Source organism: Sycon ciliatum, chromosome 7 (assembly GCF_964019385.1).
Source record: "Sycon ciliatum chromosome 7, ocSycCili1.1, whole genome shotgun sequence".
Taxonomy (NCBI): domain Eukaryota; kingdom Metazoa; phylum Porifera; class Calcarea; order Leucosolenida; family Sycettidae; genus Sycon; species Sycon ciliatum.
The window spans coordinates 15,126,120-15,148,446 of NC_088649.1; the positions used below are offsets into that span (position 1 = coordinate 15,126,120).

Sequence of the window (22,327 nt, forward strand, 5' to 3'; positions counted from 1 at the left end):
CCGAGGGGTGCGGATAACCTACACTCTGCTGTAACAGTTATGTACAATGCGTGCCGATGCACATTGGACAACGTTGCAAATGTAGAATTGTAGGTGGACTGTGGTTCACATTAGACGATCGGAGTACCCCCACCAAACGAAGAGAGCTCAACATCACAAGGTAGAGCTTGCATGTACAATCGAAAAAGACTACCATTTAATAGCTGATGTTGTTAGTGTGCGTTACGAAGTCTGAAGAAAATGTTCAACGATCTCGGCTGGGATGACGGCTACACCTTAGCTCAGTGATTGAGCATCGCTGGCCTCAAGCGAAGGTCCCTGGTTCGAATCCTGGTGGTGACAGTCAATTTTTCTTCAGACCTTTCCCGTTTGTGCCTTTCCCTCTAACCAGTGAATATTACTGTTAGCTTCGTACTTTGAGTGATTATCACTTACAGTTACATATACAATGTACTTGATAATTTCTTAGCGCATGAAAATCGGAGTCAGTACCACAATATTCCTCCCTCACTATATGAGTCTAGATACTTTGAATGTGGAACAGGGTCCAGGACAGGATCGTCTGCTCTATCCAAATTATGGCCTGGTTGCAATTTGTCTATTTACCAGCAGGTACATACTAGGGAGTCATAGCACCTACACTGTAGGGAGACTACACAATACTTTATAGAATTTTGGGTCAGGATTTGGAGGTTCTCCGTGATCTGTGCAACCCGCGATCACGGCCTTGACCTACTGACCCTGAGAACGGCCCAGGTTAGCAATACCATGTACGAGCGTGTATAGATCTGCCCAATGGTGCCCCAAGGGTGGCTGAAACAGGAACCCCTGGGTCGAACCCCATGTCATTTAGCTTTACGGTCGCCTGTGTCGTCTGCCTAGATGCTACAACTCCTTGCGTTGCACCCAGTAAATGCAGCACATCAAGTATACAGCCATGTAGTGTTGGTTGTCACCTGTTCTGATCGTGTGATATCACAAACAATCTTCTACGGTCCATTCATTTTTAACTTGGCACGTTAGGGGCCGTCCATAATTATCTATCTTTAACAGATTGAGTATCTTTAACACAAAACGAGAAAAAAATCGTTCATGGGCGGGTGGGTCAAGAAGGGTTTCGTAATGAAAAATATTGATAGCTGAAACACTAGTCCATTCCAGCTATTTTTCGTTGAGTAGTGAGTAGGTGGGGGTGGGGGACGGTCACAAGTTACTCATAACTAAACTTTTCATTTCGAGAAAATTATCGATAATGCCGGGTCCATAATTGTCGATCTTTTACACGAAGAGAAAAAGTTTTGTTTGTGGGTGGGTCAAGGGGAGTTTCGTTTCGAAAAAATATTGATATTACAGACATCAATCGGGGGGGGGGTCCTTCTTTCATTTCGTGAAAATTATGGATAATGCTGGATAGCTCCTTTAGGGGCCATCCGTAATTATCGATCTTTTTCACGAAACGAAAAAGTTTCGTTTGTGGGTGGGTGGGTAGCGACCGGTTTCGTTTTGAAAAAACATCGAAAGCGGAAAAATCAACGCTCACTGCATGCATTGATGCATGCATACATTGTGTACATCGAAGTAGATCGACAGTTGACTCTACGTCGCGCGGCCAAGCAAGTGCTGCAAGGATGCAGTGATACCACTCTCTACTCAGTGCAGTGAGTTCCTTTCGTCCTCGGATGACTTCTCCGACGAGGACCTAGCAGCCATCATGATCTTTCACTCTGGGACCGACGACAGATAGATAAATACTTCGTTCCAGCCGCCGATGCAAGAGAATTTCAAATTACGAAGCGGGGCGCACGCCAAGTAAATTCTCACGCAAATATGGGGAGCGCCAGCCGCTGAAGACGATGTCGTCGTAATGTACCTGGAAGAATCTGATCGTGCTTGTGGTGGGCAAGCCATGGAGAATGATCCCCGTGTCGACAGTCTTCCAGAGACGGAAAATTAGGCCATCGACTTTCTACGTACCTGATTGACGGCAGCGCAGCGCGGCGTGCGTGCGACCTTAGGGAGCTTTCCGACAGCGATTCTGGGGCGTTGCTGCTCTCATTTGCGAGCGAGGCACGACCACTGAAGTCTGTGATAGCTATGGCTTTTGTTTCCGCTCCGAAGTCGACTTGTTTTGGCAGTATCATGTCAATGTCGGAACTCTGACGATTTGCAAGTGTACAATTCCCGTGTTTAGACGTAGAGGTGCCAGCAGCGTATGTGTGTGGTAGGTGAAAATAAATGTTTCCATGGTCAAGAAGTAGTACCAGACTTCCAAGAAAACATAACTAACGTTGTTACTTACTTGCACAATCACACAAAATGTGGCCTCGCTGTGTTGTAACAGCCAATCAAGATCATTTTCTGCACAAAGTCCCAAGTCAATTAATTTTTTCGTTTCAGGGGGGGTGGGTGGGTGGGGGTGGGTCATAACTAAACTTTTTCGTTTCGTGAAAAAGATCGATAATTACGGATGGCCCCTTAGTCTATGCAATAAAATAGTTGTTTTCTTCACACAGTACCGTAAAGTTTAAACAATATCCGGCCATGTTTGTACCGAACATTTTTTCGAAAGGTAATTTCTCAAATGTTGCCTTGAGTACATTCTCAGCAACATAGCAGGCCAGTTTCAAATAATTGGACTGCAAACTTGCATCGCTGGTTGTTGCAGCTCCATCACAGGTCGTATCACGGGAAATTGAGTCCAGCTTCACTTCTAGGTTGGGTGACACGTGATGGGCATCACTTCCTGCATGCTGGTGCATGTGACTCAAGAGCTCTGGCTGGCAAGCAGTTTTAGACTGCAGGTGCAATACAAGATTTTTCTGCGATGTGCTATGCATTGTGCATTGCATTTCTCGAGAGACACTTCACGCTATGTGAAAAAAAGAATTTCGCTCAATGTGGTATTGTGCATCATGCAGTGCAACTTTCCCACAAAACTGGACTCAAAGCACCTTATAGCTGTGGTTCACAGCAAAGATTTTCCTATTTGCGACTCTTGGTTTAATGGGTGCAGTAGCATGCATGTGCCTGGTGATAGTGTTGCAATGGATCATAGTGAGGGCGTAGCAGTACTTGTGCACTGATAGTTGGTAATGGCATGAGTACATAACCAAGAGTGGGAAACTCGATGATCCCTCTGCCCACGGCAGAAAGTTTCATCACTTCGGTTTTTGTGGGCCATTGGGCTCACTAATACCATCATGCGTAGCCAGAGATCAAAACTTGTACATCACAGCTACGGTAGTGGAAGCAAAACAATGAACTGTGGATCCATGCCTACTGAACCTGATGAAACACTCTATCTACATGGCACATGTAGAAATATATGCGCGCTTGCTCATAATCATTGGATTTCGAAGCCGATCGCACCTTATGTTAGTAGTTGCACATTCTTAGCAGTTATGTAGTTTGATAATAAAGTTACGATAGATTATCAATACTGGTGGAAACGTTATGCTGGTTGCATATTTTGTACCCGGTGTGCCATGACCAGGTATGCTAATTCATCGGATATTAGCAAGTTTGCCTGCCTGCTGGGTGTTGTATCTTAGCTTCACTGTACTACAAATACAATAGGCTTAGTTTTCCTAAATTGCTTCTTTATAACATCCAGTTTGTTTTGCTGCAACCTTTTCATGTGTTTTGCAGGATTGTAGCCAAGGGTGAATACCATTATCATGAGCGAAGGTCTCTGAGAACTCATGTCTGAAGGCTGGTCATGTTGGCCCAACGATGACTTTCATTGCCTGTGTCTGCCACCTTCATACTGGAATGAACTGGAACATGTTCACTCTCTGTTTCTCATGTGGAAGGACGGAACAGATTGTTTGTCTGTCTCTGTGGATCACCGAAGGCTGAACAGTACAGTTGGAAGAATATTGGATCTCACGAAGTGACTGAATCTGAAGCGGCTGACATGCATCTGCACAGCGCTTTCTTTCTGAGATTTGCTTCAAGGCAGGTTATTGTGTACAATTTTGTCCACAGTATTCCTATATTTGCCAAACGTATTTCTCTGATAGTATTGTGACTACACACACGCAATGATCTCTCCGTCATCAGTCTTTCGCAATGATGTGGCTCACTGACGACAGCGTGCATAGCCATAGATCAAATGAGCAGCTAAGGTAGTTGAAGCAGAAGAATGGATCAATGCATCCTGAACCTGGTGTACTGCCTATATGCACCCTCAGTAGTATTTGTAACGTGTTAACTATGAAGTATCAACATTGCTTCTCTTCTATGTGGGTGGTGTGAGTGAATGTCAGATGGTCTGTACTGCCATGGCCGATGGTGTTCACTGGAAGATGTTGGGTTTGGCCATTGTGCCCTCTTGCAATATGCTGTTGCAGCCTGAAGGCAATGAAAAAGTTCGAATGCTGATCTGCTTTCAAGCGTAGAATGTTACATTATGTGCATTACATATTTGCATAATTATGTTTTGTACTGGAGTGTGAATGTGCGGCAAGTGCATGCACATGTAAGTATATCGCACTGCAAACAGCCTAAGAGTTCACGTGGTGTGTGATAAGTACACTTTTGGAAAGTGCGTGCACAGTCGAATCATGTAATGTTAAAACAGCCTTCGTGCTCCTCCCTGAATGGCTGCACAAGTAGAAATCTCCATCTTCCTTTGCTTCTTTTTGCTTGAGCTGGCATGGTGGTCGTAGAGTTGGAAATTGTCAAGTATGATAACAATTGTTGTTTGGTCTGGAGACAAGAATGCATTTGGATATTTGTCCCAGGACTGCATGGCTTCCCAAACTGCATGTTGAATGCCATAGATGATTATTGTTCGGTTCAAGAAAGGACTCGTGGGTCTGTCTGGCTATTGTGAGCTCTCGCTAGTCCATTTCCATAGCACTTGCTCTGGATTCACTCGCTGGAATATTCTCCAGTATAGAACAAGAAGTTTAGAAAACCTACTGGTGATATTAGTATGTTATACTAGTTTCTCCGCACTGTACCGCAGCTTTTGTTATCACACACATGCCGGTTATATACAGTAGTTTATCTACAATCCAGCATGATGTTCTTCCAAGAACGCCCCCGACCTAGGCCCTCGGAACGACGTTCTTGGGTGTGCAACATCACTTATAGTTCTAAATCTTAGAATTAAGCGCAGGATTTTAGTGATCATGGTTCCAAATGCATGTCATTGCACTCCGCCTTTGGGACTTATTAAACATGTCATTGCACTCCACCTTTGGGATTAATTAAGAGCTGCATGCATGCCAAAGCTTGTCATAAAAGAAGAGCAGACTTACATAGGCATCTTGTACGCATGATTTCTAACATGTAACATCCCTGCCGAAGAGCGTTCTTCCATACTACAGTAGAGTCGAGCGTCCAAGAACGTTGTGTCCAAGAGGTTAGCCTTGGGTGTTCGTATTTTTCAGCCATCCGGCTGCGCTCTTGTAGCATGTTCTTAGAAACAATCATGTTAGGATCATAATTATGTATCCCGAAAGCTGCCGGAAAACCAACACCGCCATTCTTTTAAACTTAAGGCGGTGGCGTTCTTAGCATTTCAGGCTGGACATTCTTGGGCAACACGTTCTTCGGCGCCCGACTCTACTGTAGTACTGTACATGAAATACAGCTACTACAACTGTAGTAATATAGAATGCCGATTATCCAAATGATTGACTGTCCGAACTGCTCAGGCTGCATGGCAGTAGGCTGTCATCAACATGCATCCCATGATAATTTCGAGGAGCTGGAGTGTGTGCCAAAAAGAATGAGAAATGAAAGTATGCATGAGGAAATGAGTATGTTTTAGATGAGTGTTTTCCCACGCCCTTATCCGAACATACATGCACTCGATCGCCATAACCCCTGGCACACAGCACACAGCTTCAGAACCTGAGAGAGTATGATATGGGTATGTCACAAGTACTCCCAGGTCCCGAAGCTTTCGTCTCAACAAAGGATCATAATCGACGACTTGTAATGAACTACATGTTGGTGGTATTATACCGTACTTGTTTACATTCAATTTAGGAATGAGTTTAAAGCATGAGAACTATCCACAGCAGACATTCTCACTGTTCGGAGTTGCCAAAAACGTGGTGCATGTACAAATCAGGGATGGGTACAATACCAACATCTGAGGTGAGTCTATCAGGAAAGTGAATGTCGTCCACTCTATAAAATGGGGTCCCTCAAGAAAGATGCGATCTTGCAGCCATGGACGTTTCCAGCCAGGTGACTGTATATACAGTGATCTAAGTTATGCAAAGCTTGACATGAATGATTGGCTGGACACGTCAAAGAGAAGGAAGAGAGAAGCAGACCAACCTTACACCAGCTGAGTGTAGTGGCCCAAAACAACAAACTAATTCTGTGTGGCCTTAGAGGAGCTGGGCAAGATGTGTACAGTGAACAGATGACTTGCACAAAGATCCGAGCCGCGAGTGAGACGGGGCAAGTGCACCCTGTGCACCCAGGCTACACTGCGGGCACCCTACACCGTCTGTAGTGTACTTTTTTTGTCAGCATGAATGAACGGTGCACGGCATGTACATGTACATGATCAGTACCGTCACTGTCTTCAGCAGCTCATGAGTCATGCATGAGCACTTGTAGATTTAGTGGAAGTACATGACCATGATGACTGTATATTATGTGAAGAGAAGCCAGGCGTCCAAACCAACCCAAAATACTCTTGCCTTATTCTTCGGTGAAATGGTTATAAAAAAATTGTCTTACTAAACAACAAGGAGCATAGAAGCAACCTCGATGCACCCAATAATATGGCATCCGGGAACAGCAAGTGCTGCACGAGGATCCCAAGAACACGTCAAGTTCCATGCTACCCGTCGCCATCAAAAGAACGAAGGATAACTGTGCTAGCCTAGTTCATATTCAATGTAACGCTAACAGTACGGGGTATAGGAGCCTGTTGGGAAGGCGTGGGTGAGCTGTAAAATCTTGTACGGTTCGCACAGCACAACATACATGCAGCAGTTATTGCGACGGTTAACGTCGATGGACGAGAGTCATAAAGCACAGTCCATGGCGGTTGACGTTTCTGGGCTTCCTTTCCGAAAGGAAAGTTTTATTTCTTCTCAAATAAAGCAGAATCATGCTGATTATACCAGTCTGTTATGAAGACAAGGAAGCAGCCATGGACATTGTGCCATACTAAAGGAACGACAGGTAAAAGATAAAGCACTTCATCTGAAAACTCAAGGACTATCCATAGATACAGCAAATGATAATCCTAGCCTGGTAATGTCCAACTCCGTCATGTGAGCCATTCGGTGAGTTATCATGGGAAGCATAATGTTCGAAATGCTGAAATTTGAACAGTTGCAGTTGTGTTCGTCGCCACACAATGCCATCGCCAGTTCACATTCGAAATGTAGCCATTTTTACGCTTGTGTCATTGTACACGGCATGGAAGGTTGAACAGATTCAACTCTTCCATCGCTTCCTGACCTGTACAGTAGTGCGGTTGCGTTCCCGTTCCTGACACTCACATCCGTCTCCGCTAACCAGCATCATGAGCACTCCAATGGTTCCCGTCGCTCCTTCCGTATCGTCCCAGCGCGCCCCGACAAAATGTGAATTACTGTAGGCAGCGGAGCCAGTGTATGATGAAGGTGAATGCACTGTTTGATGATGCTCCAACAAATCCTTTCACCGTTGTATGGAATTTGTAAGAAGAGTAGTGGCTCAACTGTAGGTCCAACACAGAAGGTACCTCACAGCGCAGTTCTGTTACGTCCACAATAATGAACATACTCAGCACACTGTGATGTGTATCAGACACACTCTGGCATTATTTGTTCCACATTCTCCCAGGAGGAGATAAAATGTAGTTCAATCATGTCTTCAGTACATGGGGTACCGTTGCCTCCTTGAAACTAAACAGTTATGCAAGTTACTTTCCCATGAGACCCAGCCGGAGCCGCTTCGTTGTCATTACCAGCTAATCATGGAGAGGTATAATGTGACTTTCCACCACTCCCTGATTCAATCATAGTTTGCGAGCCTGCGCCAAACTGCTTTCTCACTAGAGCCAGGCATTGGATACATATGGCTTCAGTAAGGTTTACAATGCTATGTCTCTGGCCTAAGTCCAAGTCTAGATACAGCTGCTCAGAGTCAGGGCTGATGAAGTGTTCATATCGGAACAAGTGAGACTTCAACAGTAGCTAGTACACATCAGGCCTGAGGACTTCGCAGCGTTTCTCCAGCACACTTGTTCTCTCCTTCAACTCAGATACTACTTGAAGTACTACTAAAGGCCATCTGGCTCTCACACTCAGTCCTTCCACCCTTCATTTTCGTGGTTTGGGCTTCCACTCGTGACTCGGCAGGTTCCTGGCCTCTCCGCAGTCTGTCCTAGGAGAAGGTCGCTCTGGAGCTAGTGCAGCCGAATCAAAGGGAATCGAGTTCTTTCTCAGACGTTCACAAACTTTCGTTGTGCTTGACTTCGCTTCCACTGCGGGAAAGTAGTCACACTTCAGGACCACGACGTGCTTGTTGCAGCCTACACGAATGATACTAAAAATAATATTCCCTCAATTTTCTGCCTCCCGGCCGGCCGGCTCGGAAAGGAACGTATGGAATGGGAGCCTCAGTTCCATCTCTCGTCTGCTAGTGCATTCAGGAGCGCAGCAGCGCTTCAGCATGACGATACAAGCCGAATCAAAACAACTCTACTCTCTAGCCAAAAAAACTAGCTCAGTGTTCGTCAGGCAAAAAGCGAAACTTCGAAAGTCACGAACTCAAAAGGTGGGGAAGTCAGAGTCAGAAGGTCCACTTGCCCCGTCTCGAACCCAGACAATCTTTGTGCAAGTCATCTATTAAACAATACAGTAAACGTGGGAGAAGAAGTGACAAGACTGAGTATGATACACTGTGCCAGCACAGTGCACATACTAGTGCAACTGTTGGTGTAGTTGCAGTTGGCTCACACAAGCAGGTCACTCGATTGTAGATACACAGAGCGCATTCTACATCACACAAAACATGTTGAGCTAGGCAGCAGTGGCTGGCATTTACCGACATACACCAATGCCAATGCGCGGCTTGAGCAAATATTACAAGCCTCGGAACACCCATACGCCATTTTAGAGACAGAACAAGGCGATGAGTAAGCACCAAAGGATTATATGAATAGCGGCCAGGCAATAATTCAGGCCACTGCTGCTAATCAAGGACTAGTTACTAGTACTAGTATGTTGTCAGTGTACCCTGAAACGATGCAATCACAGCGAACGTGATACATGCACATCATGTTGCCTGGTTCTTGGTTAAAAGTTGTATCCTCAATGCTTGAGGTTTGTGGGGTCCCTCCAGCTTCTCAGAGTCCTGCACAAAAAAAGATAAAAGCAAGTGCAGGTAGAATAATAGTAAGCTCACATAAAACCTCTTTGTCTTGCTAACAAATTTCGTGATTAAATCCACAGCATGGGAACGAGGCTACAGGAAAAAAAAGTTCAACCATAATAATGCAAAAAGGCAACTTTAGCTAATCATATTTTTGGCAGCAACACTATACTGTTTGTATAGGAGAGTTGGCTTGGTGCATTCATGGCAAATGCACTCCCTAGTATTGTATTACTGTACTTCATCATTTTACTTGGGCAATCATTCCCAGTAGCCCTAATGTCTTCTAACAGAGTGCGCAAGGTACTGCATATTCGGCGCATATTTTATTTTCGGCTATTAACGGCCTGTGCATTTTTAATTCGGAAAGTGGTGGACATCACGCAACTGAATTGTAAATAAAAGGGGGTTTGTCAACTGACAACCGCATACTTTTTCGACATCACTAATAAAAGAATTTTTCGTCCAGCGCATGCGCCAGGAGTGAATAGCAACTGAATAGAGCGGTTGTCATTTGACAACCCCCCTTTTATCTACTAGAGGAAACGCAAAAGGTAACAAGATTACGTAACCCAAGGTGAGAAGGCACTGAACGAACTGTCAACCTACGAATACAACCTCAGTGTAACAACGTGCTCTTTCTGCTTACACAAGCAGAAAGAGAAAGAGCACGTTGTTGCACTGAGGTTGTATTCGTAGGTTGACGCTTCGTTCAGTGCCTTCTCCCCTTTTATTTACTGGGTATTTGTAGCCTAAAATTCGTTTTGCAAGGTTCAACGTGACAGTGCATACAGGCATCAGCAGTACAGGCTGAAATTTCAATGTGGCCGAGATGTGTTTTTGCCCTGGGGAGGCTGCAATTTAAAAGCGTCGGAAATTTGCATACTTTACAACACAGTACTGAGCATGCGGTGAGCTGATCACGAAATGAATTGGACGTACTAATTATGCTAAGGGATGGGGGCGCATCAAAGGGGTCAGCACCAAGGAATGGGATAGATTTGTGCCCAGTTCGGGTATGTATATTGGGTATAGAACGGAAATTATTGGCTAAGCCTCGGGCGACTCCTACCAGTATTGCCACCAATGGCCCATGGCTGCTGATCTCTGTGATAGAAATGAGAAGTGTATGTGAAACCAAAATAAGGCTTTTCAAGATGTACTGTAAGACATGTTATTATAACGAGTCGCACATTTAACGATTGTCCAAAATTCAAAGGTTAACGAGAAGATATGTTAACAATCTTGCAGTATTCTGCCATATACACACACAGCATATATGAAGCAGTACGGCCTCAATGGATCTATTATAACGAAGAAATGTCATCCGTTAAAACGTTAGATTTGCTTCCTCGTTATATATACATGTCTTACAGTATGTGCATTAATTTTTGTGAAGATCTGATCTAAGGGGCACCTTGTTGGGTCTTGCCAACATTCAATTATTATGATGTTCATATCTATGCATGAATTATAAGCAAGAATCAATAACCCCAAGAGTATGCAGCTTTGCACATGGAGTCTGCCGCAACACGTTGACCAAAGTACATGAACCTAGACACGAGCTAGGGAATCAGCTGAGCTGCTGCTTCATTTATGATCTGCTATAGTTTCCAGTCTCCATGGAGATTTTTCTTGGAGACGTCGAATCTACAGTATTAGGTGTGGAACTATTGTACTAAACCGCAGGAGATAGAATCTATTCAGCTCGGACAACATTTCACTACGTACGGAAGGAAGTACGCTGATCAAAGCTTGCTACACTCCCGTTTAGTCAACTTAACGGCCCAAATAATGCTTGGGTCATGAACTCATCGCTGTTGGTCTTACGAGGGTGCCTGACAATGGTTGTTAATGCACAGTACCAGCCGGGCCAAATGACAAGATCAGAGACATAGATCTTCCTAGTTCAATTGCTGAAACGTGACTTGTGCAAACGTTACGTAGCAAAAGGAACTGTACTATGGCACTACACGCCATTCACAATAATCAAAAATGCCCACTTGACAAAACAGAATTTCATCAACGGAGCCCTGGGATTTTTTTCTTCTGTACATAATATCAAGAGTACATAACCCCCCAGAGTGTGCAACGCCTGATCCAGCTCTGTATACAGGTATAGGGTCTTGGTCGAGCGGAATCGGATCTTTGCGTCATAATACCGTACACATCTGAGGGGAACCCGGGGAGTCGCGGGTACTCTTGGATCAAAAACAATGGTGCCCTGCCTCGAGACCGGCCTTGAGCTGGTGTGGAGTGTACGCATGACATAAGAAGATCCGATTCCGCTCGACCAAGACCCTATGCAGAGCTGGATCGGCGTTGCACACTCTGGGGGGTTATGTACTCTTGATAATAATTATGCATTATGGAGTCATAGCATAAATTAATAATAAGGGAGACGGCACGGTAGACTTTCAGCCTAAATCATAACGAGGGCCAGCTGGGCAGCTCAAAAGAGAGCTCTATGCACTATTGCCAATATTGGCAGAGTGGTATACATGAATAGAGAGTGACCACCCAGTGCGTGAAGCTTTTCGTGTCACCCTAGAAAATTTCAAAAATTAATAATGTGGGTTCAACCCCGGGCTGCCAGTGACAGTTGCCCTTACTGCCTTAGGGGCAAGTGCGATACATACATGCTCGCATATAGCATCGCTTGACTGACCCATGCTTGGGGCCAGTGGGTCAAGTCCGCGATCACGAGTTGCATAAACCATGGATCATGTAGAATCTCCATGGATCCAATCTGTGTACTGTAAAAGCAGACATTTTTGATGGTGTAATACTTTCGGAATTCTCCAAAATCGGTGGTTCGGTGGAGGGAAATTTTCGGTAATACCCGCTTTCCAGGTAAGGGTGCTAGCACTACTAAGAAGTACCGAAAAATTTCGGTGCATTTTTTCGGTAAAAATTGTCGGCACCGAAGTTACCGAAAATAAAACACCACTGAAAATTTCCGCTTTTACAGTACATCATTTTGGGTATCATGACCTCGTGTTGTTTCCTTGGGTGCTACGAATCCCTGACATGCATTGATCCATGGCACGGTATGATTTGGGCGATTTCAGCCAATCAGTAGACGTTCTGAGAGGGGTATATTCAATGATACACCCCGCTCAGTTCACAAGGGTCGCGCCAAGAGTGAATATTGGAAGGAGTCTTAGGGAAGAGGGGGGGGGGGGGGGGGCCGTCTTCCCCCCAGATGAAACAGATGAAACAAGATGAAACGAGATGAAACAAGATGAAACGCCAAGTACGGGCGCAGATGGGGCCGAGATGAAACGAAATGAAACAAAATGAAACAAGATGAAACAAGATGAAACCAAATGAAACTCGAAGTACGGGCGTAGATCACTGTAGATGGGCCGCGAATGAAACAAGATGAAACAAGATGAAACAATGTATGGGCGTAGATGGGGCGCACGCGACCATGTACCACGCGTGCACGAGCGAAAAGAACTGAATCCAATCATTGAAATAATTTTGTTTGCAGAGGCAATTCACGCAAGGGAGGGATAGCAATTTGATGGCTTGCGAGTGACAGCACGAGCCGAATTTATTGCCCGTGGAAGTACCCACGATAGGAATACACTGTTGGGAACATGGTGGCGCCGCTGACGGTACCTATGTAAGTGGAATTACTTTATTGGAAGTACCCACGACGGGGAAAATAGTCTCTCTAGTATTGTCGGTGAATGGTGATGGTGGTGGTGGCGATGGCTACTTTCCTCTGCTCAGAGAGAACCCCTGCATGTCCTTCGTCGTGATGCAAAAGAGCAGTGGATGCAGGTAAAGGCCGTGTCAGAGAATTTCGCCTAGTGCTGTGGCCAGGGTGAAAATAAATTAGGGCTGAAACGATCATTCAATAACTCCAAGCGATCAACCAATCTCTTTAGCGATGAATATAATTGTAACATAGAAAAATGTGGGCACAAGCTATGCAATCGAGTCCACCAACTAAACCAGATTTCGAATAGTCAGACGTGCACAATCTAGCACAAAACTGACAAGGAGTATGAGTACTGAGACATTGAGATCAATTATAATTGTTGGTTCATAATTATAGATTCTTTCCAGCTGTAGTCGTGCACCTCGAACACAAGAAGAAATTCCATGATGCCTTTGCTACATTAGCTGTGGCCACCAGTCAAACACTCTAAATATACCCAGGCCACCGCTCAGTGTTTGGTATTCTGTAAACATTTCAGGCAATTGTGTCGACACCTGTAGACATCTGACTGGTCTAAAGCCTAGTTCACATTCGACGTAACACTGACGGTACAGGACGTAAGGGCCTGGGTGAGCTGTAAAATCTTTTACGATTCGTACGACACGACATGCTGCAGTCGTTGCGATGTTCTCTAGCGAACGGCGCGAGTCATAAGGCACAGTCCGTGACGGGGTGACTTTCGGACCTAATTTCTTGTTTTTCGGGACTTCTTTTCAATTATTTCTCCTTGAATGAAGCGAAATCAAGTTCACAATACCAGTTTTTCATGGAGACAAAAAAGTAGCCCTGAAAGTTGTGCCATTCGAATAGTAGTCCTAGGAAATGATAAAACAGTTCATCTGTCATTCTCCTAAACTATCCCTAAATACCATAAGTGACATGAGATCTTATCTTGCTAAAATTCAACTCAAGTCGTGTTAGCCATTCTGCGAGTTATCATGGGAAGCGCAGTGTTTGAAATCCTAAAAATGTCCTAGTACGAATCGGGAGTGGACGGCGCACGACGCCGCCTCCTGTTCACACTCAAAATGCAGCCGTTTTGTACGCTTGCGTCTCCGTCCATGCCCGTCTACGGTATGAAAAGTTGAACTAATCCAACACTTCCCGTCGCTTCCCGATCCGTACGGTAGTATGGTTGCGTTCCCGTTCCTGGTGTTCACAGTGGACGCCGTCGGACCGTCCTGTCGCTTCCCATCGATCCTTGCGCCGCGTCCCGTCGAATGTGAACTAGGCTTTATCAATATGAACTAGAGGAGTTCATGTTGTTTCTAGAACGAAGAATCAGGCTTGTCGTCACCCTTTGGCTTGAAGCTCTTATCACCAACTTCCGCAACGAATCAATCGAAAAGATACAGTCTTGACTCCCGATCTCTTTCATAGCCACGCATCAATATTACTGCGCTTGAAAGTACACGATTGCACTCGTATCCACAATTGGATGGAGTGCAAGGGCTAGAATACTGCCACTGGTATGCATGCATAAAAAATCGTTTGCATTCGCTTTGAACACTAACGATTATCGATTGCGCTCTTAAAACGTTAGGTTTGCGAGTTATCTGTATACTTGTTTCAGCCCTAAATGCATTGCCCTCGTAGAGGACATGGATGAGCAGTGATATGAGCAGGGATGTGAGTACTGACGTGCCCTTCGTCCTCATATTTTACAGAGAAGACGTCTGCCCCCAAATAATAAAATTAATGTAGTAATGATAATGTGTTGCCCTTTCATCTTCTCAGGAGCCCTATGCCTTTGCCTCTTCTCCCCTGGACTGAATGGACTGGACGCTCTGTCCAGTAGTGTCCAGTAAATGATTTGTAGTGTAAGTTAGGGTGCACTCTCTCTTGAGGATTTGCCCACCTTGATGATTGTGCTCTCCCGTGTTATTAGAAAATGTCTCTACCTGCCAGGATGGTAAAAGAGCACGAACTGAATCACCTGTTGGTGCAGAAGGCTTGGAGGACTGCTTTTGAAACAGTTGTTCAAATTTCCTGCACCTCTTCGTAGCCGTTGTCTGATTGCTGCATTCTGGGGAGACTGAAGTTAAGGTTAGTGAAGCTGCACAGTCCCCGTGGAAATGTTTATGCTGCAACTATTTACTGCTGACATGTATTTATGTATTTCAGGAATCTCCAGAGCGTGAAGGCTTGCTGCAAGCTCCGTCCCTTCAAAGTCGTGATACATCCGTAGATCAGTCGTGTGCCTGTCCTGTGCTTTTGTGAGCATGCTCCTTTGCACATGCCTTTGTCCTGTGCATGCGCGGGCATGGGCGCGCGCGTGCGCGTGTGTGTGTGTGTGTGTGTGTGTGTGTGTACGCCAACGACACCGTCCGTGCACATGTGCATGGACGTGAGTTTGTTTGTTTGCCTTTGTTATATGCATACAGTATTATCAATTTATCATGCCTATACAAGCCTTGCCAGTGTCTCGATAGGAGAAGCAGATACATGATTACACCACTTGGGTTTTGACCTTCTTTGGCCGGGGCGAACGTCCAAGGAAAGACTCCCTCTGGGCCAAGGTGTTGGCGACAGTTGAGAGTTGTCCTCTATTTTGCAGCGGGGGACAGCATGGCATATTTGGTGCCGGAAAGAGTGCAGTTGCACCTTTCACGTTACTGTAAAATTTGCTAGGTCACTCCCTTGAAGCTGGAGACTGCTGATACTGCTGCTCAAACGGCTGCTGCTGTCACTCTCTGTTGCTACCATGGTCGTTGCTTTGTATCAATGGCGAAAATTCTCAGATGAGCTTTGGGTCCGGGCACTAGAACCCTGCTGCTGCCTCTGCAGCAGTTGTAGAAAGTTTTATAATACCAGTGTCAATGGTGAACTTCTGCTCTTTTTTTTATCCCAGACACTTTGTGCTCAAGAGACTGTTAGGTCTTTGTGGTGTTGTCGTTGCTGTTTGGTTATACTAGTTGGCGTCTGTTTGGAAATATATTGTGCTTTTCTGTATGTTCATGTGAACGTAGAAGCCCTCACCGACACCAACACTATGTCGCTGTGTTGTTTTCTTCCAAGGTCGGGCACAGTAAAGGAGACGACTCTGTGAGTATATTCGCAAATGAACTTTGGGTTAATAGAATGCAGGTGCTGCTGCTCTTGTGCCGGGCTGTTGGTGTCAATGATGGGGTGGATCATGCTTTCTCTTTATATACCTTTTGTATATTTGTGTGTAAGTAGGAGCACATACCAACACGTAATCTTTCTAAAGCCTAGTTCTCTTTCGACGCAACACTGACGGTACGGGACATAAGGGCCTGTGACGGCTGGGGTGAGCTGTAAAATCTTGTACAATTCGTACGACACGACATGCTCCAGTCTTTGCGATGTTCAACAACGAATGGTGCGAGTCATAAGGCACAGTCCGTGACGGGGTGACCGTCCCGTCGTTTCCCGTCGATCCTTATGTCGCGTCCCGTTGCGCCCCGTCGAATGTGAACTGGGCTTAACAATGGCATGGAGACAATTTCAATTGCAGTTTAATGTTACTGCACTGCACTGCAGGTATCAAGACACTACCCAGAGGGAGGATGTTGGCCTTCTCCTGATGGGAAAATGTCTTCTTTCTTATGGCGTGGCCAGGACTGCACTGACCCTACCATCCACTCTACCTCTCCGGAAAGGGACTTGACAACCAGTCAAGATGGAAGTGCAGAGATATACCAGCGGTAAGTCACATGCTTAGGATATCCACTTGATGAAGGAAGGACAGGTGCTCAACTACTACACCAAAATGTGAGCATAAGGAGATGGGCTGATGGGTCATGGATGGGTGACAGGTCTTTGCCCGGTTTCTGGAGTATAACAACCTGGGTCTTTGATTGGTTTAGAAGCGGCCCGTTCTATTCGGGGTGCCATCCTCAATTAGACGGGCAGTGAAGATCTTGCAGGATCAATCGCACATGTAGAATATGGACATGTGGATGCGGGCAGCAGATCTGTAATTTCCAGTATCAAAGTTCAGTTGTATTTGCTTTTCTATATTTTCTATTTGTGATAATGTTCACTGCAGCTTCTAGCATTAACTGCCAATTTGCACTGACACAGCAAGACTCCCCAACAGTCAAGTATGTTTCATTGCATGCACTAGGATTACGGTAGAATGCCGATTATCCGAATGTCAACTGTCCAAACGGTCAATTATCCGAAATTCCTGTTTGCACTGAATTCAATTCAATAAGTCGACTTATACCGGTAAAATATGGTAACAGCGGGACTGCAGGGTGTGGCATTTCCATGATACAGTGGAAAATTTCACGATTTTTGGTGCAAACATAGCTCGGACGCTGTTCGATTGGATATACAATGCAGGTTCTTAGAACCACGGACACGACTCTTCGATTCAAGGCTCACAACACTTCGGGATCTGAACGTTTTAGGTCCGGGAGCTGTTCGCGGTTTTGTCGCTTGTCACGGTTGTGGACTCATCGTTGTAGCATAAATGAGGCTGGACTATTCCAAGCGGAAAACTAAAATATTTCTTTCTCAAAGCACAATCACCGGCCCGGAGGAGCACACCTTCTCTAACTACATACCGGGTGCAGTACATGAAACGTCCGTGGATTGACTAGTCTCTTCTACATTCAGATCTACCACACGACTCGCGTAGCGCTAGCACAGCAGTGCGGGTGTAGTCATGTACTACTACTACTACTACTACTACTACCACTACTACTACTACAGTACTGCCGGGCGCCGAAGAACGGACCGCCGATGAACGGCCAGGCTATAATTTTGCCATTTTTTAAGAACGGTCTAGGTAGAAACGTAATGTACAATATGAATATGATGTACACTCAGACGTATAAATCTGCATAAATGTACATGTAAGACTGTACCATCGAATATGAACGAAACTGCTGTGTTCGCTAAAAATAAGAACGGGCTAGGCTAGAACCCTGACCCCGTTCTTCGGTGCCCGGCAGTACTGTAGTGTAGTGTTCCGTATGTTTGTTGACTATGGCATGCACGCAGAAGCCAGCGGATGTAAAAAGTCCCACTCGGAAACGGCTAAAAACGGGGTATCCTCAAATTTTGCCGAGCTGAAAATCACAGGGTACGTAGGGCTTGTAACAGTGAGTCGAATGCTCTTGGTCCGAAGAAGCTGCGACAGATGGTTCTCAAATCGAACGCGTTTCGAATATTGGCCATTTTGCACACAAATAGATGGTGTGGATACCTGGCTGCACACTGTGACCTTATCACCTGGATCAGGTAGACTGCGTGCTCGCTTTCGCTCATTTTCGATTGGGCGTATCTGACGAACCATGGACCGCAGCCTCCTCGGAAAAGAACATTCGACTCAGCGCCCCAAACTCTACGGGTCCTGAAATTAAAAAAAATTCAGCAGACTTCCCCTTTAATACGTAAGGCAGAACTTATTACAGTCCTTGATTAGAAGTTGACATATTCTTGTACGAATCCGGTGGCAGCCACAACAATGTCTTTTGTATGCAAGCCTTTTAAAAAGCATCTCCCACCAGGCATTCGATCGAATTTTTCATGGCGTGGAGATTTGTTACGGCGTGAACCGATGCTTGGTGTGTAGAATTTGCTTTTTGATGTGTTCTTTGGAAGATGCAGTCTTAAAAATGGTGTGGATGTCTTTGTTTCTGTCCTTCTGTTGTCCTCGTAGAAAGAATAATATAGACGTGCAGAAAATGTAGGAGAGCGATGACATCAGAAGGACACTCTCAGGTTCAGGGTACCTGTACTGCCCCAATAAAGTGGGTCAGATCCCAAAACGAGGTTGGCCGAAGCAAAAAAAATAGAAGAGCCTGCCTTGAATTGAATATGAGGAAGAAGAAGAAGACAAAGAAAGAGAAAGAGTAGGAATTTGTTTGTGTAAACTTTGTTTCCTCTGTCTAGGCTGCCATCGCATTATAGCAGCCAACAGTGTGTGTGTGTGTGTGTGTGTGTGTGTGTGTGTGTGTGTGTGTGTGTGTGTGTGTGTGTATATGTGTGTGTGTGTTTGCGTTTGTGTGCACACGCTTGTGTGTGTGTGTGTGTGTTTGCATGTGTGTATATTCTGCTAATCTTGACTTAAATTTCCGTATCTGGGCATATTGTGTTCTGTATGTGAATTTATCTTCATTCCCGTAGCTATGCAGAAGACGTTACTTCAGTAACGTCTGGCGCTAGCCAGGGTCCACACAGCTTTAATTTGGTATTTGTGTGTTTGTTTGTTTGTGTCACGCCTGGCGCTATCCGTATCTGACGGCAAAAAAAGCATAGGGACGTTATAAATTTTTCAATTCTCCTATTTTTTCAGGCATATGCTGGGATTCGAACCCGCACTATCGCCCTACATGCATTCCCCCATACACTTCGCATTCATACCCATTCTTCCAAGTTGCTTCACGTTATGATCTTGCGTTTGAAAGCCCTATTTGAATATTGCTGGCAGCTATATGTGGCCAGCTGTGTTTGATGGTACGGTACGGTACGGGAGACGGTGTCGTATTACCGTCGATCGTACCTGTCCCGTACCTATCCCCTACCGTACCGTGCCATCAAAGACGGCTGGCCACAATGCATATTCAAATACTAGTAGGGCTTTCAAATGCAAGATCACAATGTGAAGCAACTTGGAAGAATTAGTATGTATGCGAAGTGTATCGGGGGGGGGGGGGGGTGCATGCAGGGTGCGCGATAGTGCGGGTTCGAATCCCAGGTTATGTCTTTAAAAAAAGGAATTTTTAAAGAATTTATAACATCCCTATGCTTTTTTTGTCTAGGTCATCAAGGCAAAAAAGCATAGCGTAGGGCCCTGAGCTTCCAAGCTCTCTCGTTAACTTGTGCGCTACGTTCCTTTCTTCACGTTACGGCACTTTAGTATTGTTTTACTTGAACATCATACTCTCGCCCAACTTTGTTTCACCAACAAAGGTTTATTCTCCAAAGTATTTCTAATTGATTGTGTATGAGTTTCATACTACTGTCAGGGGCGTCGGAAGGTATCTTAGTGTGGTACGGTCAGCCATCTGAAGTACAATTGACTCGTGGGGGAGTGGTGGCTGAGACGAAAATTTTGGAATTTTATACCCCAGATCAGTGTATTTTGTTGACTCACGGGTATCTGGGGCAAAAAGTGGTACGGTCAATACCGTAGTGACCGTACCGTGTGCGACGCCCCTGACTGTTGGAATCCACCAGCTGTGTTTCCTTGAGGGGCGTATCCTTACCTGGGATGTGTTTTCTCATTCCCGGCAGCAGAAAGAGCTCTACAATATGTATATAATTTAAGAATAGAATTAGATGTACAGGAGAGTGCCGATTATCCCCACCCCTCGGGACGCGGGCCGTCTCCAGAGGGTTCAGATGAGAAGAATGTTCGGATAAGAGAGCAGTCACACATCTATCTAAATCATGCATATTTCAGCATGTTTTCATCATTTTCATTCTCTTCAGCAGTGCAACAGGAACTAGGTGCACTCGTGCCCCTCTAAATTAATGACACTATTATTACACATTTTGACTCAAACCTGTTGTAATACATCTTGTGAATCGCTTCAATGGTGCCCCGAGCGACGAAAATCAACAACTTGAAACTCATCTTCTACCCCTCAATTAAATGCAAGCAATTATTTTGGATAATTAATCATTTGGATAGTTGACATTAGGATAATCGGCACATTGTGTGTGATGGGGGGGGGGGAGGAAGAGGAGGAGGCTGCGAGAGGCCGTGGTGGATGTGTACTTGTGCAGAGCCTGGAAATAGCCTCACTTTAGATGTATGCACATTCAAACGGTGGATTCTTCCCGCCATCCTTTTCCCCCTCTTTTCCCTTTTCCCGCCATTCTTTACCCCCTCTTTTTCAATTTCCCGCTCTTCTTTTCCCCCTCTTTTTCCCCCTTTTTCTCCCCTTTTCCCCCTTTTCTGCGAGAAGATTAGCCCCCTCCTTGCGCAATGCACATGCAGTCATGTTCTCGCCGGTGACAGGCGCAGTAGTGTTAATTATTAATTTTTAGTACAATGTAGTACTACTCGTACTACCGTGGTAGTATAGTTGTGTGTAGATCTTTGCCTTTGAATGTGAGTTTGGTCGTTTTCGGATGCACTGCGCATTGTACAACTACCGGTATAGACTCGCACTTTGTGTAGCTAGACTTGGTAGAAGTGAAAGAGAAGTGTCAACGTCGTTTTGTGATCCGCAAGTCGAATGGATTTTTATGAAAATGTCGATCTTGACGTATTTCAGTGGAGGGAAGTCGAAGAGACCAGATACCAGTAGCAGCAGTGCCAGTGCCATTTCCGAATCTGACGAATCTAATTGCGAAATTGTCGAAGGCGAAGACTCGGAAGAGCCGCAGTTGTCGCCCTTGGCTGTACCAGTAGCAGTCGTCCGAAATGACATCGGTACCTTCATGGAGGACATTGCGAAGGGTGCACCGCTCGACGACGACGTGATGTTTGCCCTGCTAAAGGACCATGTCAAACCGGATAGTTCGTTTGTTTTCCCGAAGAATGGTGGCCGGTCTTTTCAGCCCCGCTGGCTCGATGTATATAAGCCATGGCTGGTGTTTAGCCCTTCGCTTTCCGGCGGAGTCTGCGTTCCATGCTGTCTATTTGCAAATGCATTCCGAGGATCGTCGCTCGGTGTTTTGGCAAGACGTACGAACTTTCGGAAAGCACTGGCGCTCCTGGATGAGCATATGGGGAAAGCCTACCACCGGGACGCTGTGGTAAGAGCTGACGGCTTCCTCAGTGTCATGGAGGGGAACGAAGGACATAGCACAGCTGACCAATGATGGACACGCGGCTAGGGTAGCTGCGAATCGCGCCAAGTTGGAGGCGATAATCAAAATCCTGATCTTGTGCGGCAGACGAAATATTCCTCTGCGAGGTCACAGAGACGCCAGCACAAACAAGGAGGCCGCGGATTCCGCAAACTGTGGAAATTTCTGGGCTTTGATGGACTTCAGAGTGGAGGCTGGTGACAAGATCCTAGCTGGTCATATTGCTTCTGCCCCAGCCAATGCAACGTACACGTCAGGAGATATCCAGAACCAACTGATCGACATCATTGGTGACCAGATTGCCCAGAGGATTGTTGATCGGGTCAAGGATGCTGGATGGTTCACGGTCATCGCTGATGAGGTGACAGATGTGGCAAACAAGGAGCAACTCAACTTGGTGTCACGGTACGTGGACCTATCGACAAAGGTGGTTCGAGAGGATTTTGTCGTGTTCGTTGAGTGTGCAGCAGGAGTTACCGGAGAGGCCCTCGCTAAGCTGATCACGGATACCAT

General features: G+C 45.5%; 1 protein-coding gene and 1 long non-coding RNA gene across 2 annotated transcripts in view; both read left to right on the forward strand.

The window, feature by feature from the left end:
• Window positions 1–12,764: 12,764 nt before the first annotated feature.
• LOC135821086 (uncharacterized) lies at window positions 12,765–19,679 on the forward strand. Its single transcript, XR_010554290.1, has 6 exons — window positions 12,765–13,134; window positions 14,964–15,121; window positions 16,045–16,120; window positions 16,580–16,743; window positions 17,088–17,142; window positions 18,711–19,679. It is a non-coding gene; the product is annotated as an uncharacterized LOC135821086 (long non-coding RNA).
• A 2,310-nt stretch (window positions 19,680–21,989) lies between these two features.
• The window catches only part of LOC135821634 (52 kDa repressor of the inhibitor of the protein kinase-like), a 1,877-nt gene continuing 1,539 nt past the window's right edge, over window positions 21,990–22,327 (forward strand). Inside the window, exon 1 of the mRNA XM_065334631.1 lies at window positions 21,990–22,244. Coding sequence (XP_065190703.1) covers window positions 21,990–22,244 — 255 coding nt within the window. The remainder of the gene's footprint in view (window positions 22,245–22,327) is intronic.